The sequence below is a fragment of the Lutjanus erythropterus genome, chromosome 22 (assembly GCF_056507025.1).
Source record: "Lutjanus erythropterus isolate fLutEry1 chromosome 22, fLutEry1.hap2, whole genome shotgun sequence".
NCBI lineage: Eukaryota > Metazoa > Chordata > Actinopteri > Lutjaniformes > Lutjanidae > Lutjanus > Lutjanus erythropterus.
In genome coordinates, this window is record NC_139338.1 from 17100172 (window position 1) to 17118605 (window position 18434).

At 38.7% G+C, this 18434-nt stretch overlaps 1 protein-coding gene and 1 long non-coding RNA gene across 3 annotated transcripts; one reads left to right on the plus strand and one right to left on the minus strand.

Moving 5' to 3' along the window:
• Positions 1-3657: 3657 nt before the first annotated feature.
• Positions 3658-18429, minus strand: napepld (N-acyl phosphatidylethanolamine phospholipase D). Of its 2 annotated transcripts, none has more exons than XM_084711180.1 (10): positions 18187-18429; positions 12956-13031; positions 11158-11271; positions 10791-10931; positions 9099-9323; positions 8876-8979; positions 8546-8711; positions 8151-8299; positions 7647-7761; positions 3658-4208 (listed from the first exon to the last, which is right to left on the minus strand). In XM_084711180.1, the coding sequence occupies exons 1-10, from the start codon at positions 18321-18323 to the stop codon at positions 4077-4079; spliced, it is 1359 nt and encodes a 452-aa protein (XP_084567306.1). In that variant the 5' UTR covers positions 18324-18429; the 3' UTR covers positions 3658-4076. The 2 variants fall into 2 exon arrangements, with proteins under 2 accessions (XP_084567306.1, XP_084567307.1); XM_084711181.1 differs by lacking the exon at positions 18187-18429 and adding an exon at positions 16455-16766.
• On the plus strand, positions 4098-7878 carry LOC146306821 (uncharacterized). Its single transcript, XR_014769001.1, has 2 exons — positions 4098-4235; positions 7654-7878. It is a non-coding gene; the product is annotated as an uncharacterized LOC146306821 (long non-coding RNA).
• Positions 18430-18434: the final 5 nt, after the last annotated feature.

Below are 18434 nucleotides of genomic sequence, written 5' to 3' on the forward strand. Positions count from 1 at the left end.
AAATTTACATGCGTTACATGTACTGTAAACAGAAAACTGATCTGTGGTGTTTCATGTTCATCTTATGGTGAACAGAGTATGACCTCCATGTCAGTTCATCACTGTCAGCTGTCAGTTCATCAGGCATCTCAAGCATCATGTCACAGATATTTATGGAATATATATGTTTGTCTGACAGATTTTGATAATTGAAGTGGATCATTTTGTATTTGATGGCTCAAGAGATGAACAAATGTTTAGAGGTAGTGAAGAGTTTGACAGTTTTACTGAGAATCAGCTCAACAGTTCTGATCAGTGAGACATGTGCAAGTGGTTATTGTGCAAACTGTAGACAATTGTTCTCTTTTGCACACGTTCCAAAACATGTGCAATTTGTTTGAATTTGATGGAAATTCAAATCCGTTCAAGAGCAAATCAGTTGGTGTGTATATCACCACCTTCAGGTATCATCTGTAGCTGCTGATGAAATTAATAATATTAAAAATTACATTTTGCTTTGGTATCTGTTGGTGATGAAGCTGTTTGTTTCCAGGAAGTTACCTGTTGTAAATTGAAAGATACCATTTACGTCAGTGGTTAGATTTATAGTGAAGGGAAATAAAAATATGTCCTTCGACCGCAGACAGAAAAAGTTGATCAGTTTGAGACCAGCTCCTCCACATCTAAATCAACAGTCTTTACTGTTTCCACAACATTGTGACTTTTTTCCTGCTTCTAGTCTGAGTGCTGTAATGTCAGAAACTATGACCTGGAAAAAAATCATAGGTTGAACCTTTATGAAAATACATTTGTTATTAACCCACAAACACTTTCAGTTGTAATTAAACTTTACACTTAGTGTAACCAGGGGCTGATATATTATTTTTTTATATTTGTACATTTAGAATACATGTGTATCACATAAGAGTGAACTGTATGTACACTAATTAGAGAGCCAGTAAAATAACACTTAGTAATAATCCCTTCATAGTTATATTAGATAAAACAGTCTGAGTTCATAGATCAACAAAAAAAACATTAAACACTGTAGGTTCAGCATTTTGACATAAGGAAAAGATAAGTACTGAAATGTTTTACGTCTCCCTATAATTCAGTCAGTTAAAGAATTTATTTTATTTCCTTGAGATTAATTAATTAATTCCTTCTTTGTAATCTGTTATTTTGTAAAAGTGGGTTTCTGTCATTATTTCCTCAATTTCTGGGCAGAGCTTTTAATCAGAAATCCATTAAGCCACAGTGGCAATCAACCACTGTGTATTAATGTAGCCAACGTTACATGTTTTATGTTTTACAGATACCACTGTTTAATCACTCGAGCCAATTAAATACAGAATTAAAAGACCAGAATAGCTTTTTATGCCTCTTTTTCATTCTTCAGTGTAAAATCCCCACTTAATTGCTACCGAGAGCAACAAAATGTGTTTTTATTCTACCACATGGGGGTGCCAAAAACTTTCAATTCTGCACATTGTGGCTTCATTATCCTTTCTTTAAAATACATTTGATGAGCAGCACAGTGGTGCTGGGGGCAAAGAATAGTTCAGTGAGTTTAAAATAATGAAAATATCCTGCAGTTTTTGTACTGCTTACTAGGCTTTACTGCACCAGGACAAAATAATACAAGAATAGTGAACAAAAGTACATTTCAAGAAGATTCTAAATTGCTACAGACAACAAGAAACAGACATATTTTGAAATACAAGTTATATTTAATGGGTAACTCAGTGACATAGATCAAGTGTAAACCACAGTTTTTACTGTTTGGCCTTGTAGTTAAAACCAGGCTACTAAAATAACACAACATTGTGCTCTCAACTGTTCATACATTCTGGTTTTTACAGATCTGGCATTGAAAAAAAAAAAAAAAAAAAATCACTTAAACAGCAGAGAGCTAATATGATTCTACTGTTGCTTTCTGGGGCAAATACATCTGTTGACTTGAGTTCCGAGAAGTAAAAATGTAAATGATCACATTGAGCAAAGAAAGAGAAAAACAACTTTGTGTTGTGGTTTCAGAGCATCAAAACCAAATGTCTGAAGCAGGAACAAAGCACAGCATCTGCAGCGCACGAAGCTGAACCCAGCTCAACTTCTGACTGCGTCTCACAGCCACTCAGCTACAGCTTCTATTAGCGTACAGCGGAAGGGAGTTAAAATCAGACAACAAAAATAGACTTCTTCTACCATTTGTGTGTTACATATTTTTGGGTTGGCCAGAGTACATTCAGAGATAAACCATTTGCTAGCACCAATCTTTAAGAATCACTACTCTAAATAACTTTCTAATAGCTTGTTTTTCTTCTATATTTACAGCTCACAGAAAGTCCAGCTATGTGTCAACGTAAAGCTGCATCACCCTGTCTGCAGTCCAGCTTTCTACTGAACATCTGTGTTTTAACACAAAGTAAGTACCTATAATATTAATATCTCCAATCAGGAGCACTGGTTACTATGGTGACATGGCACCAGCACTAGTTACTCCATGTGACTTTAATTTTCATTACTTTTTTCCTCTTTTAATTCTGATTGGCTGATTTTTAGTCTAAAGTCTAAAAAAGAATTCTGGTCACATTTTGGCCACTTGACTAGAAAGTTTCCGCCAACCGATGACATAAGCAGGCAGATTTCTTTTCAGTGGTTGCCCAAGTTTGGAGGAGGAAGCAAGAGATGTTGTACCTGCCAGAAATCTTTTCCCCTCAGAGCTGAAAGGTTTCTGAAGCAGTGAGCACACCACAGCAACTCTTTCACGTTGAAGGGTAACTTGGGTATTTTCAGCCTGGACCCTGTTGTCCCGTGTTTTTGTGTCTAAATGACAATAGGGGCAAAAAAAATTTTGAGATTGGTCCAGTATTGAGGGAGAGCACAGCAGCTGGCAGACGATGTAAACCCTCTGGGCAACTGCAGTGCACACCATCAACACAAGTCTACAAAGAGTGCTTGTTTTTTAACACTGACTGATTATTATAAGTGTCTGCCACCATTATGGAAAGGATTTCTACAGAGAGAGAGTTTTTTTTTTTTAAATTAAGACGCTTTCTTTTCAACCAGAAACAGATGTGTTACTGCTCCCGTTACAAAATGGTTATTTTAACATTGTCATAATCAGCAGAAGCGAAATAAAACTCACCAACGTCTTTCCACTGTTCCAACAATCACCAGCTCTGGGTAGAGTGAAATAAACCTTTAACTGACAGAGGTAGATGTTAAAATGTTCTGGCTGTAAATGGAGTTTATTTAAACCAAACAACCGGATATTTTTGGTGAGTTTTATTTTGTTTCTGTTCAGTTTGTAATTTATAATAATTTAAATGATAATTAAAAAATCTAATAATTTATAATAACAATCTGAGCCTGCCGGTGGCAAAAACAAGCAATTTTTGTGGTCGTATTTTGAAAGTGCACAGTTATAGGCTGGATAACTTTGTAGCTTAATTTGGCTTCTGTCAGCTGCAGCGCTCTCAATCAATACAGGACCAATTTCAGAAATCATTATCCCCACTAGTCACTTGGGAACATGGGAAAATAGGGTCCAGGTTGAAAAATAACAAAGTTACCCTTTCAATGTGAACCAAAATTCAAGTTATCACTTCATGGAGACAATATTTTACTGCAAAGTTTATTTTTCTGTTACCTGTGCTCTTTTTTTTTTTTTTTAAATCAGTGTTACACTGATGTGAATCCTATTTGTGACTTGAACTACATATTTAATCACACTGTACCAACACTGTGCATACAAGAGTGCTGATACCAACATTTAACATCTGTATGAAAGACACCTTGTTTCTCAGAAGCCATGTGATGAAGTGATTTTACCTCAAAGACACACACCTAGACAATCAGATTTCTTTTTATAGTGGAGTCGCAGCTCCTGTAGGTAGTACTGACCACCATGACAATGGCAGGGCAAACATTCAGTATGTAAACAGTATTGCGAAACATTTGAATTCCTTATTTTCGGCTGGGATAAGCTGCATATGCATTTAAAACTTAAATCACTGAAGTCCATCTATACATGTTCAACAAAATGTTCTGCTCTGTGTTACAGACGGCGAGCCTGCAGGACGCTCCAAAGAGGATCAGTCAAAGACGTCTCCTGCCTGTGAAGATATAAGGCGAGACTCCCCGTGATGCAACGTGAAGAAGGATTCAGGATTCAGTCCTTTCTGTTCCATGGCCTCTCTGAGACGAACCGGTGGCTCCAGGTAGTACTGGGTGAAAGAGGAACAACAGAAAAAGTGAGTAGACTCCTTCTTTTACTTTAAAGGTATAGTTTGGATTATTTGAAGTCGGGTTGTATGAGTTGACTGTTTCGACAGTTAGCTTGTTGCATATAGTAGATGCCCTCCAGTTTGGAGAAGTAGCAGGAGCAGCAAAATGTATGTTAGCCACCAAAAAAGTTTAAACTATAGACTATGTTTTGAATATTTATAATATTTTAGGATATTTGCATCGCTGTTATGTATGCCAAGTATCACTCTCTCCAAAGCCTTGATCTGATAGTTTCTGTGACTTTGGTGTTTTAAAAGGAGAGTTCAGATTCACTATGGAGTCTGGTGGACTGATGTTTGGCTTATATAATTGCAGTTTCCTGAAGGCAAAGTAAAGCTGTGAAAATATTTTAAACATAGTAGACACTTAGACTGATTTATTTATTTTTTGGTACATTTGCTCAGCTTCTCTCTGCTTCTTTAAACTGGAGGGTTAACTGCAATCTACTGCAGGTAATACACTGATTATGGATAAGTACCTCATACAAGCTGCACTTCAAATAATCCCTTTTTGAGCTTCAGACACTAATTTTAGCTCAGTGCTGCACGTTTTTTTGTCAGGTCGTCTCTAACTTTCCGAGCGCGGCAGAGAGCCAGAGGTTGCATTAAACTGCGTTAGCTGCAGAAATAGTCATGCAGCTTAACGGACAATGACGCCTTTTGTTGCGTCGTTTTACCAGAACATAATAGAGTGTTGGAGCACTTTTTACCTCTGTAGCACTCTGGCTTTTATGTCTCTCTCTGAAAGCAGTGACACACAGAGCAACTCTGTTGGCTACTGTGATTTATTTTATAATAGTCATTAACAAATTATAGTCATAAAATACTAATGTGATAGTGTGCTATAATGTGTCAGCTCTGCTTATGTAGGATGTGGAAAAACGTTTATAAAACATTTGATTCCTCCTAGTGTATCAGTACCCTAATAAACTTGTTAATGCTAGTTATTAAAGTGTAACTTGCAGGTTAAATGGTGTAATGAGATTTATGCATAATCTTGTGTAAAATGACATTTTTAAAACTTAATTTAAGAATTTTTTACATAAGGGCCAAAAATTATAGTAAAATATGGTCTGTTGGCGCAAGGCTCTTAAAAAATGCTTTTTTTCCCAATGTCGTGTCTATGACGTAAGAAGAGGTACTCGCTGTGCCAGAGTCTGTGTTGAATCTGAGCGGTTATCTTTCAATGGGTTGGTGTTTTTAGCTAGTTTTACGGTGCATTTCACTTCCGGTTCAGGGACACAAACTCCTGCCTGTCAGGAAATCAAGTCCACAGTTTTCCTGACAGGAGAGGAGTGGGTGCAGCTGAAGAGGCGGGACTTCACTGCTGCCTCCATAACTAAAACGGCGGTCTGACTGCCTGCTGACCACACAAACGCCTACTGAAGAAAAAGTTTAAAAGGGCACAGTCGTTCATCTCTCCCCCCCTCTCTCTGCTGTTGTGTGTGGATTGAGAGGAGGAGAGAAGAAAAACAGTTCCCTGATAAACTTTTTTGTTTGTTTGGTGTTTGTGTGGTCAGCAGGCAGTCAGACCGCTGTTTTAGTTACGGAGGCAGCAGTGAAGTCCCGCCTCTTCAGCTGCACGATACACACTGAGGAGCGAGAGGCAGAACCCGCTCGTCTCCTGTCAGGAAAACTGCAGACTTGATTTCCTGACAGGCAGGAGTTTGTGTCCCTGTAGCTACATAATGATTCGGCATGGTCACCGGAAGTGAAATGCACCGTAAAACTAGCTAAAAAACACCAACCCAGTGAAAGATAACCGCTCAGACTCAAGACAAACTACTTCTGCCCGTAGGTCAGAGGCAGACTCTGGCACCAAAAAAACAAAGTGTTTCCTAAGAGCCTTGCTCCAACAGACCAAATTTTCCTATAAATTTTGGTCTTTATGTCAAAAAAATGTCATTTTACACAAGATTATGCATAAATCTCATAGGACGTTTAACCCGCAAGTTACACTTTAAGTAAGACTTGCTGTTTTGAACTGCATTAGTTTTGACTATGTGTACAGTTTAATTATAATGTCTGTATTTATAGATCTTAACCTATTTATGTGGTAGAGGTAACACTTTGTTTGGGTGTGCATAAGACTGAATTGACACCTGTAATGAAAATGAAGGAGTCTTTATGAATGTTTATTATGAATGCCATTTGATCAATTGTTAATTTTAATGTAAAGTTAATATTGTTTGTTACAAAAACCTTGATGTTATCAAATCTGGAGAAGCTATTTAGCTTTGTAAGTTAACTTTACCAATGACTATGAGACCAATTGTGTCAAATATTTGCCTTGATCCCAAACAAAGTGCTACCACACATGTCATAAAGATGTCATTAACTGTTATAAGGCCAGTTAGATGACAGAGCACAGTTACATGATGGACAGGTAGCTAGTTTAGTTGTTGCTAAAGTAGACTAACTGCTATCTGCTGTTAGTATAGCGGGCATACAAGCCATAATATGGCTAACCCAGCTAATTAGCTAACATGAAGAGCAGATAGCGATAAGGCTACTTTAGCAACAAGTAAACTAGCTACCTGTCCATCATGTAACTGTGTCAATCCCTTTGGTACTGTCATCTAACTGGCCTTAACATTTATGAAATCCTTATGACAGACTTTAAAAACAAACAGCGTAACATAAAGCTAAATACTTTAATTTGTGGTTTACAGGAGGCTATGTGCTGGACTATTCCTTGTTGCACAGTCACTTTTTAGAGTCTTGTTACCATGAGGCTGCCAGACAGCCAGCAAAGACTCCAGGAAATGACTGGCCCCAGACAACAAACAGTCTCACACATATGCCCCCTATTGGACAGGGCCCCGTTTCCCAGAGCCTTCGTAGTGCTACGTGCGTTGTAAGTTGTATTTAAGGTCGTCCCAACTCTGGGAAACAGCCCGTAACCTTAAGGGAGACCTTAAAATACAACTTACGACGCACGTAGCACTACGAAGGCTCTGGGAAACGGGGCCCTGATCAATACTGGAATGTGAATACATACATGTAAACAGGGGAGCTCATGTTTTTCTGGATAAAAAGCACTTTAACATTTACATTTCTTAACCAATTTTAATGAGTCATTTTTGTATTTAAAGGTTCATGATCCATGTGGAGTAAGTTAGGAAACTACTCTCTGTAGATCATAAACCCTTGAACATAACATGACTTATTAAAATTGGTTGAGAAATGTTAAAGTGCTTTTTATCCCAAAAAACAGCAGCTCCCCTGTTTACATGCATGTAATGGCAGACTGAAACAATCAATGCAGCATCTAAGGTTTCCCCCGTTTCAAGGCTTATTGCTAAGCTAATCACTTAGCTACATACTGAAAATAATGTATTAATCAAAATCTAAGCTGCTGTATTTGTATTTTCGTACCTCATAGGCGAGAGCAAAGGTTCCCCAGTGGATGGCCACAGACTGTTTGGCCTGGAGGTCTTGGTGAATCTGAACAGCCTCCTCTGGATCTACGTGCTGCCCCTGCATCATATCCCTGAAAAATCAAAAAAATGTCCAATTATTCTTACATGTCTGACTGTAACGGTGGCTGCATGTGGTCACTGCTAATTCATGTTATTATTAAATTAAGACTTTGTACCGTAACACATTATATTGAGTTATTTCTATATTTTTGTCCTCCCTACTTACAAACATGAGGGAGGCAAAATACGAGAAACACCTCAACATAACATAGTCACTACACCATCACTGACTACAACCTTGGTGGTAAAACATAATTGCACTGACGCCTCTGTAGATTTAACAAAAACTGAACTGTATAGGCATTATAAAAGTAGACTCTATGGCAGAGGACTTGGCTTGCATTAAATTGTACAGGTGTACTTAATAAAATGGACTGTGTGTGTGTGTTATGTACAGTACCTGGGCTGGTAGGCTCCGATGGGGATCGCTGCGAGGTCAAACGGTCCGAAGCGTCGTCCGATCTCCTGGAACGAGGAGCAGTAGCCGGTATCACCAGCGAAGAAGAATCGATGGTCCGGACCCAAAACAGACCAGCTGCCCCATAAAGACTGAGAGAAAAAACAGAGTACAAGATGAAGAGCTGCATATATATGTACTGAATCTAATTTTGACTCCATTAAAAACTGTTTAAAACAGCCTTTTTAGTGTATTTTTAAATGGCATTCAAGGTATAAATGAATACCCCCCAAAAAAGCTTTCAGCTATTGGATTGACACCACAATCAAACCAATAAATGTACAATAAAATGCACTATCTAATCAGTAATTACTAATAATTCATCAGTGAATTATTACCTTGTTATCGTCCAATGCGGTGCGTTTGCTCCAGTGCTGAGAGGGTGTGCAAACAAATGTGATGTCATCATGACCTGGGACACAGTTCTCCTCCCACCAGTCCAGCTCCATCACGTTCTCACAGCCCATCTTCACCAGCCAGTCCATCAAACCCAGGGGCACGAACCTGTTTAAACACAGTCAGACTTACTTTTTTAGAAAGGAACATGTGATATTTCCTAAATTCTGGCATATTGTAATAATGCACTTTGAGAGTGTAATTGGGATACATAAATAAATAAGACTGGCTCTTACAGACATTATTATTGACTATAGATCAGCAATACATACCAGCGTAGCTCCCCTCCAAAGCGTGTATTAAGGCTGGTCACAGATCCAGCATCCAGATGGTCATAATGAGAATGACTGATGACAACAGCATCGATCCTGGGCAACTGTTGGCAGGAGGATAAAAAATAAAACAGAGGTATGAAGGAGGCAGCTGAAGAAACGAGGCCTGGGTCAAAAACTGTGACGGAGGTCTTTACTGTATTCAAAACAAAAAGTACTAAACCTGTTCCACAGTGCAGGGGGGCCCTCGGTACCTTTTGGGCCCCATGAACTGGAACGGCGAGGCCCTCTGGCTGAAAATCGGGTCTGTCAGAATATTCAGCCCGTCCATTTCAACCAGAACCGTGGCGTGTCCCAGCCAGGTGACTCTCAGACCTGGACCAGACTCGGACAGGTCTGGGTTCTGGACGAAGTACGGCTCCATCACTGGGAGCTCGCCGTCCAGAGCCTGAGGGGAGGTGAGGTAAGAAGGTCATGAGTACAAGCAGAACAGAGAGTGGTAGACGGCTAAAGAAGGGGAAAAAGAAAAGCAGTAGAACAGAGAGCGAGAAAAACAACCAGATACTGATTATGAGGAATAGAACGTTTCAGTCTTATGATCATACATGCGACCTGTAATCCCTTCTAATAACAGAGTCACTGTTTTCTACTTTCTGCCACAGTTACAGTGCTGCACACAGACCAACATGTTTTTGTTGCTGCTTGCAAGATTTATTCCCATTTATTCTCTCCTAACATCACAAGGATAAAAATGCTGCACACTCTGAATCCATTTCTTTTATAAGTCTTTTCTGACCCTAAAGGTGCAACATCATTATCTAACCACCATAAGATGACTACATTTACATGCACAAAATACCCTTTTTTTTTTTTTTTTAACTATTTTTCTTCAAAAGACAGTATTCCCACTGTGATATTTTGACCAGAAATGTGGGCTTTTCTTTTATGGATGCATCCCTACATGCTCCTAATACCTGAATACTGTCAGTATATCCCACATGTTAATCAGAAAATGCTCTAATTCAAAATATATATGTAATTCAAAATATGCAAACAGAATATGCAGTTTACATGAACTGTATCAAATTCAGAATATTGTCATATTTTGCATAAATGTGGAATATGTGCATATAAACATAGCCTATGATTTTTGACCTTGAAGAAAGCCTGGTGGCTGAAAAGTCATCTAAATAAAAGATATACATATGGAGCCAGAGTGTGCTACATTTTTCTCCTACTTTCAAGTCTACTTCCATAACCTCTACTGTGGGTTATTTTCCTCTATTAAACATCATAAAGTTGAGATTTTGCTTTTGTATTTATGCATATAGTTTACAAGACTTCATCCTAACAAACAATATATATAAAATATGTTGCTGCCTTTCTATCCATCACACTTTCAATTTATGACCTCTCTGGTATTCTAGGTTTTGCACAACATCAAAACACTGCAAATTTGTGCAATTCAGGGGTTAAACATTTTTCTGCTGCTGTGTGAAAGCAGCTTTTGAAGCCTGCTAATCTCTTACTGAGCTCAGCAAGGTTTCCACTAGGAGCTATATATACAGTATTATACAGTGTGGGCTGTGACAGAGGTGAGAAATACTGGATCTGAACTACAACATCCACTATAAGGATAATGCAAAAAAAAAAACTATGATATGTGACTTTTATACAGATGGCAAAAACTTTCTGTACTGTGCGATAACTATAAAATCTACAGTGTAACAGCTTCAGAGAAGTGTGTAAGTTGGTGAGTTTATGGTGGCCTGCTATTATATATGGAATTCATATTATCCACAGTATTAAAATATAATCTATTACTGATTTTAGATGACCAACCCTTTAATGAAGCCCTATTGGGACTGCATGGAACACAGACAAAGCTGTAAAAAAAAGTCTAATAATTACCCACCTCTTTACTACTTGGTATATTGCTGTGATTTTTGTCCAACAACAGGAACCTGAGCAGGGTGGTGTAGGAAGGAAACCGCCATGTGGGCCAGGGGTTGGTCCAGCGGCCATGTTTGTCACGACAGGATTTTGTCACGTCCTCCTACAATCAATGTAAACAATTACGTTATTAAAGAGAGGCATACAGACATCGGGCTAAAACAAAATACATCAAACTCAGTAGTTAAAGAACTAGAGAGATCATGTTGAGAGAAAAGGTTTATCGAAATCAAGAGGTTTGAGGTGAAGGCAGAAGAGATGGCGTGTCTGTTTCAAGTAGAGGAGGAGGTTTTAGGGGAGAGATGGATGATGGGAACTGAGGTTTTTACTTCTAGCCGGTAGTCCAGGTGGAAGCTCTTGCGGGAAGAGCGAGAGGAGCTGCTCTTCCTCGGGGTCTGAGGATCCACCTCTCCACCCTCAGCACCTCTTAGCACTCCAGCATCCTGGAGTAGGCACAAATACACACCCACACACAACGTGATGGAGTCAATTAGCATTTTCAAAAGCATTTAGCAGGATGAGAACCAGACACGTCTCTGCTATGATTAATATTTCATCTGTTCATTTGCCCATGTAAAAAGTTCTCTGAAAAGTGGCTGGAAGTACATCTACTTTCTTCCCTCACAGTTCGTCCACCACAGCTGCTTGCCCTAGGTTGACTGAGGAAAAAGCAGTTTCCATCAAAGTGGTTGGCACTGGCGTTGGAGGAAACAGAGAAATTCATCCATACACATTTGAGTCTCAGTCAGATCCAGACTCAGCTGAGGAATTTGTTGTGCACCAAAACTGGCTACTAGCAGACATACCAGAATGGTTAGTGTAGTCTGCACCTTTTATTTGTTAATGTTGTTTGTTAGCTTGTAACTGGCAGTGGTTGACTGTACTGATGAATCCATTCTGTGCTGCAGGTTTCTGCTTTCTTTGTCCCTGTTACAACAATTGGCTTTTGGGGTACTTCTGAATCTCAGATTTTAGGGCATTGCACAGACATCACCCCCTTTAGTAGAGGAATGTGATAACACCTCGCTACTTACAAACTTTGCAAAGATGCAAGTCAGTGTAGTCGAGGTCAGACATTTGGGACAGTAACACGTTTTTGATTGGAGGGGATCAAGTTTTAGCGCAAACTCATAAATGCCGAAAGTGAAAAATTAATGAACAGTTTAAAAAAATGGAGCAAAATCTATGCAAGAGATGTCTTCTTTTGTTTTTCATGCACACCTATATATTACCCACGATGTAACTCATCAACCAAGGCTGTACTCAAACCTGCCTACCATACTGGCAGTACATTTTGATTCTGCAGTATGCCAAAAATACCCTGATATTGTAATGATTCAGAAAAAGCCTCCAGTGTGCATGTCTACCTTGCTAACTGTACCCCACAATGCAAAAGGCTGAAACAACCACAGCAACTGATCAGGTAAACGGGAAGTATTTTTGGACAAATTTCATATGCCATGCCATCACTTCTAATAACCTAGCAGTGACAGTAAACACACGTTTTTCACAGCAGACATTTTGGCATGTTATAGTAGGAAAAGTATGAGTGCAATCAATAAAACTGATAACGGTATTCCTCTGAGATTAGCAGTATCTGCTATTTTGCATGCTGATTCACTGGAATGGCTCACTGGTGCACTTATATGAAATCAAGCCATTGTTAATGTTATTGGTTCCACCTTTACTCTCTCTGCTATGGCAAGTCAAACACCCCATTTACACCCGTGATCAGAAAATCAGATCAGTAAAAAAAACACATGGTAATGCAAGGTGTAAATGCTACATGACTGGAATGTGACCAGCTCTGCCTGACCACATCAGGAGGTAGTCTGGCTGTGTTTGGATCTAAGGTAGGTGTAAACACCATCGAAACAACAGTCTGGATAATTTATCCGAGTACAGATGTTAATACCAGGTGTAAATGGGGTGTAAAGTCTGCTGAGAAAAAGACTCAGCTTGATAGCAGATTTGTGAGCACATCTGGGCAGAAAAACACCAATCATTAGGTAAAACTGGAGTCTCCAAAGTGTATCTGCAGACATGCATTTCCTGAGGCGTTTCTCTCACCTAAGTTATAATTAGCCATATATTATACAGTTTTGAGTTGGTGAGTAGGCTGCTTACCTCAACCAGGCTTTTTCTCTCCTCCAGCGCTGCTCTGCCTGAAGATGATGGCTTCTCCATGGGCTCACCACCACACCTAGCACACACAAACACACCTTTAACTTTCGGGTGTTGTGATTTTAACTTCTACAGCATAGTAAAAAAAAAAGGACTTGGCAGTCAGTAGTTTGGCCCTCGAACTACTCTTCTGAAGCAGCCAAGCAGGAGTCACATGCCCCGTTCAAAAAGCATTACACTTTCACATTAACAACCAGGTCACAACAACCAGGTCACAACTTGGATCCTGTCACTGACACACGTAACACTTCTGCAACGATAACAGCTGACAGTTAAACCATTGTTGTTTGCATATGAGACAGAAAGACGACAGCCGGACACAAAGCAAGATCAGCCTCGGTGTATTCAAATGACACCATTATCAGCCGTGACATTTTAACGCTAAGGTACTGCATCAAATTAAATGTCTCGCTCTCATTTCAAACCAAACCTGATCCAGGCTACTAATATTGTGTATCAGGTTTAACAGTAATTTTATACTTTAAAATCTTGTTAGCAGCAGGAAAGATTACAACACAATTTGCCTAGTGAGCATGACTGTTAAAAGTAAACAAAGAACACTGTTTTTGCTCTTGTGTAACACTGATTGGGAAACGATTGGTGCTTTAAAGTGTGATACAAAAATAAAGAAGGTATTCCATGTTAAAATAAAAAACATCATACATAAAACTATTCACACAAAGTGTTGAGTCCAACCTATAATCTCACTTATGTTTATCAAATGCAACCTTTACTGCACTTATAAACTCCTATCGCCATTTTATTAAAGTCCCAGAGCAACTGCTGTGGCTACTTCCCTCTTGGACAAAACCCAAATATGGTTGTGTAATACTTAACTCTGAGGTACAGGTCTGCTTTAGCTGAGCTAACCGAGAAGGCAAAAATAAATTTTTTCAATATGAATCTTGGACTGAATGTGCGACTAAGAGGAATAATCCCTTCTAGGGCTCTCGTGATTCTTTAAATCCATGCTTCGATTTGACTTTTGAATTTAGGGTGAAGATTCAATTTGATTTTTCTGTTTAAACATTTTTAGCACTGATGCGTATACCGTCGTATCATGTCCTGATTTGTACAGATCATTGCTCCTACGCCCTGATAACTATCATTTACATTGAAAAATTCTTTAAAAAGAGCATGTCTCTACAGGGTTAACGTCAATGATTTTTTTTACACTTGTGTGGACGGGCAAGTGGGTCAGAAATCTGCTCGCCCAAAGTCAATTTTACTAGCCCCTATAAAAACTGTTTTATTTATTAGCGGTTACTGAATAACAACTAAGACTTAAATTAATTTTAATCGAGAGCTGCAACCTCTATAACTTGTGATGTCTTGTTTTGTCGGTCCACAGCCCAAATATATTCAGTTTAATATGATAATAAATTAAGTGATCACTTTAACAATTAATCAATTATCAATACAATATTTACATGCCCAACAAAGCCCCGGGCAAACTGGTATTCCCAATTGTTGTGCCCTGTACAGACGGTATCAAGCGTGAGATAACAGGTGGTAAGTTTTACTGTGTTGTCTGTGTTGTACATGCTGTATACTGCAAGTAAGGCGTCAGTGGAGACAAAAATAAAATAAAATACTGGGAAAACTGCAATTCTGCCTTTGATTTTGATTCAAATGTCGCTCATTTTGACCAATGTTCGATTTAATATTGAAACTGTGGCACCTCTAATCCCCTCTGGATTTTACATTGTAGTTTAGGAGAAGAAACACCCTGAATTGATGCTGGCACCTACATACTCCAAAGCCAGCCTCCCTAATCACAGCCCTTCCTTATCCTGCCATTATCTGTACAGCAAACACAGTACAGTGCACACCCTTACTAACTGCTATCCCACTCTTCAACGATTACTGTGTGACATGCACTAACGCTTCAAGAGAAATGCACTTGAGAATGGCGTTCATTGCTATCCCATATTGACTGAACACATTGGTCTGATTGTACTGATGAGAAGCTAACAGATGGATCCTCGGTTAAGCTCAGAGAAATGTACGACTATGCCAGGTACACACACTGATGCAGTAATGCATCGAAAGCCCCACAGTTCACTTGCCCTCTCTGGGGAACTCCATATACATTAAAGCTATGGCGTGCTGATGATGCACTCAGCCTCATGAATGGACTTTAACTGCACACTACACACAGACACCGGGACAACAATGGTGCTCTGTGGACGACAACCAAACAAAGATCTATGTAGCCAGCCAGCGAGCCTGATGTGGGCATAGTGTAAGCAACAAACACAGCCTGAAGTCCAGGGTTTCTCTCTTTCTCAGCTGTCGAGTTAAATCTAATCTTTCTATTACGTTATAAGACAGGGTTGTGTTCGAGCTCCTTGGAGAAAAACACAGGATGTGCACTGTTTGTGGAGAAAAATCAATTTGTGTTAATCGTATTTATGTAACCCAAGTTTCCCTAATGAGAACATGTAAGTGCCCCTAACAGTGAGCACAGAAATTAATGAGAATATTGCTGTTATCATGACAGTCTGAACATGTTACTCAAGATAATCCACAGACCTCCAGTTTCATGTGTGCATCTACTCATGGACAAGAGGCTCGTCCTTCTTGGCTGAGCTGTAACCTCTCATCCATGAGTACATGCACGGTGATACAGTTGGGAGTGATATTCAGCAGAAAGAACATGAAACTGATCACAACAAGGAGTAACTGTGTCGTGGTCATTTCTGGAGAGAAAAAAAAAAGCTTTTTGTGGACCACAAGTGTTATTTAGTTCAACATATTGATTTCAATTAGCCTATTGAAACTGAAAGGTTATTTAGATTGATTTTCAATTTGATATTGAAAATGTGCAACAGGCCAGAGGAAATGTACAGCAATGCATTATACTCTATGAGATCAACATGTTTTGCACTATGTAAGAATTTAAGGAACAGCATTTTAGATAAAATGTGTATATTGAGATATATTACATATTGAGGCACAGCCTGAACATATCAAGATATTGTTTTCACTTCCTTTGTAGTTGTGCTACTACTTTACAAAACTTAAAGATTATTTAAAATACTTAAAATAAAGGGGGGGAAAAAAAAACATATGACAGTCTAAACATAAATTAGTCTAGTCCCTGTGATATTGACTGCCCAGCCATGATAAACTATTTCCTGATTGTGTGAACAGGTATTAACACAGACAGGAAAGACAGCAGCAACTACACTGGCAGACAAACTGGCAGCAACACAGGCTGAAGTATAACTTCTCTGCCACACACAATTAAGAAATGCAGTAATGGTGAGAACCTGAACCTAGCGCAGCCAAAGGTGTCCCTTGGGCAAAAATAACAGCGATAGCATGAAACAAACTCAAATGCCACTGGGGACAATAAGGCCACCACACACTCACTGTCGAAGACCACACGCGTCGTTACGTTAAACACGCCAGCTGGTACTATTTTTAGGCAACTTACCTGAAAACTTGAACGCAACAGAATACCACCAGTTGTTTTCTCAGCGAGGAGACATGTTTGTTGCATTTACGTTAGCCATATACTGTGTTAATGCGAGCAGGGTAACATTATTAACAGCTATACGGTTCCCTGAACATTTCCAATACTGTGTACATTACTGTCACCTATCTTTTTAAAGACTAGCGAGTGGAAACTTGGAGCCAGCAGTAAAATGCTGTTGCAGAGATGTGTTTCGGTGCGGTAAGACGTTGGAGTTTAACTGCAGCAGGACGATGAGGATCATTAGTCGGCACCAGCTCGGTTTCTGTGACGTCGGTGCAAAACCCTCTGATCACGTGACCGCCCGAGAAACTCTCAATGGTCCAGTCGAGACGGGCAACCCTCGATCTGCGACACTCGCGCGAGATTCCTAAGTGCAGCTTCTTCGCCGAGGCGCAACTTAGTTATGTTTTATGATGCGACAACTATGTGGTTAAAATCTCGACAGGCGTGGAGTCGGAAAACATTTGGTTAGAGTTAAGGAAATATCACGGTTTTGGGTTACAATGATCACTCTCACGAGATGTTACGCGGGTCTGGGGATCCCTTCTAGATACGACCATTGATATGACTGCAGGCTAAAAAAAAAAAAAAAAAAAAAAAAAACCCTAAAAAACCAAATTGATTGTTTAGAAAGGTATTAAAATATGGGCAAACGGTAAAATAATATTTAGTACAGTAAAACAATATTCTTGCTGATTCAATATTTGTAAATACATATTATCTGTATCTTACTACTTATTATTGTATTTAAGAAAGGTATGTTTATTTTTGTGTGTGTTATATTCTGTTATATTTAATAATGAGAATTACCAATGAATAATAATAATTATAATATCAGTTTCATAATCACTGAGTTTATTTATTTCTTTGATTGATTACTAATATAATTTAGACCTATCTAAATAATAATTTGATTCTTTTAAATATAACGCACTACTTTTGAATAGAAATGATCAATATTGTTATTCATTGAAACGGATGATGCTCAAAAGAATCATTACATGAAGTTAGAGACTGATTATATATTGGTCAACCGATATTATCGGACTGATACCGGCCTACTACAGCTATATCAGTCTATATTAGTATTGGTGCATATGTTTTCTGGTATACATCTGTATGAAAACCTTTTTTTTTTTGACAGAACATATGCAGATTTATATTTTAAATTTTTTTTTAATTTCATATATGTTTGTATGTATAGTTGTATTATAGTTTTATCGCTTTTAACTACAGTGTTTATAGGATAATTTATAGTGCAAAAAAAGTATTTATGTATTCTGTATTTAATATCGGTTAATATATTCATATGCTATTTTTTTAAAATCCGTAATATTGAAATCTGTCCCATGAATCCAGTATCAGTCGGACCCTCCATGAAATAACCATGTTACATTAATTAAATGTTTTGGGGGTTTTTTTTGTTTTTTTTTTTAACTGAACTGAATATTTATATCCACTCATTCACAGCTAAAGTCACTCTATGTTTGCAGAGGTCTGACCACTGGCTACGTCCAGAGGAAAAACTAATTTTTAGCACACATTTCTACTCAGATAACGCAAATAAACTTATTAATACGTTGAGAGATAAAGGAAAAAGTGTGACATAATCCAGGCTATCACGCTCCTATAAGGACTGTCTATGGAGTTTTTGCACAAGTGACAGACAAATGTGGCATTGCAAACTTACCTTGATTTCCTGCCCCTGATGAGCGACACCTGGGGGGATTTCAAACCGAGCAAACAAAATACATTCAGTCGCCAAGTGTATTTACTAAACTTACACACTGGCAACAAATGTACAGGTCTGAACAACGCGGTCTCCATTCTAAATACTTGTTTTTAACCATATTTGCTTGGGAGGTTTAATAAAATAAAGCCAGAAGACACGGAGCTGCATGTGTTCAGCTGGAGGGAAGTTGCTGACCGACCGGACAG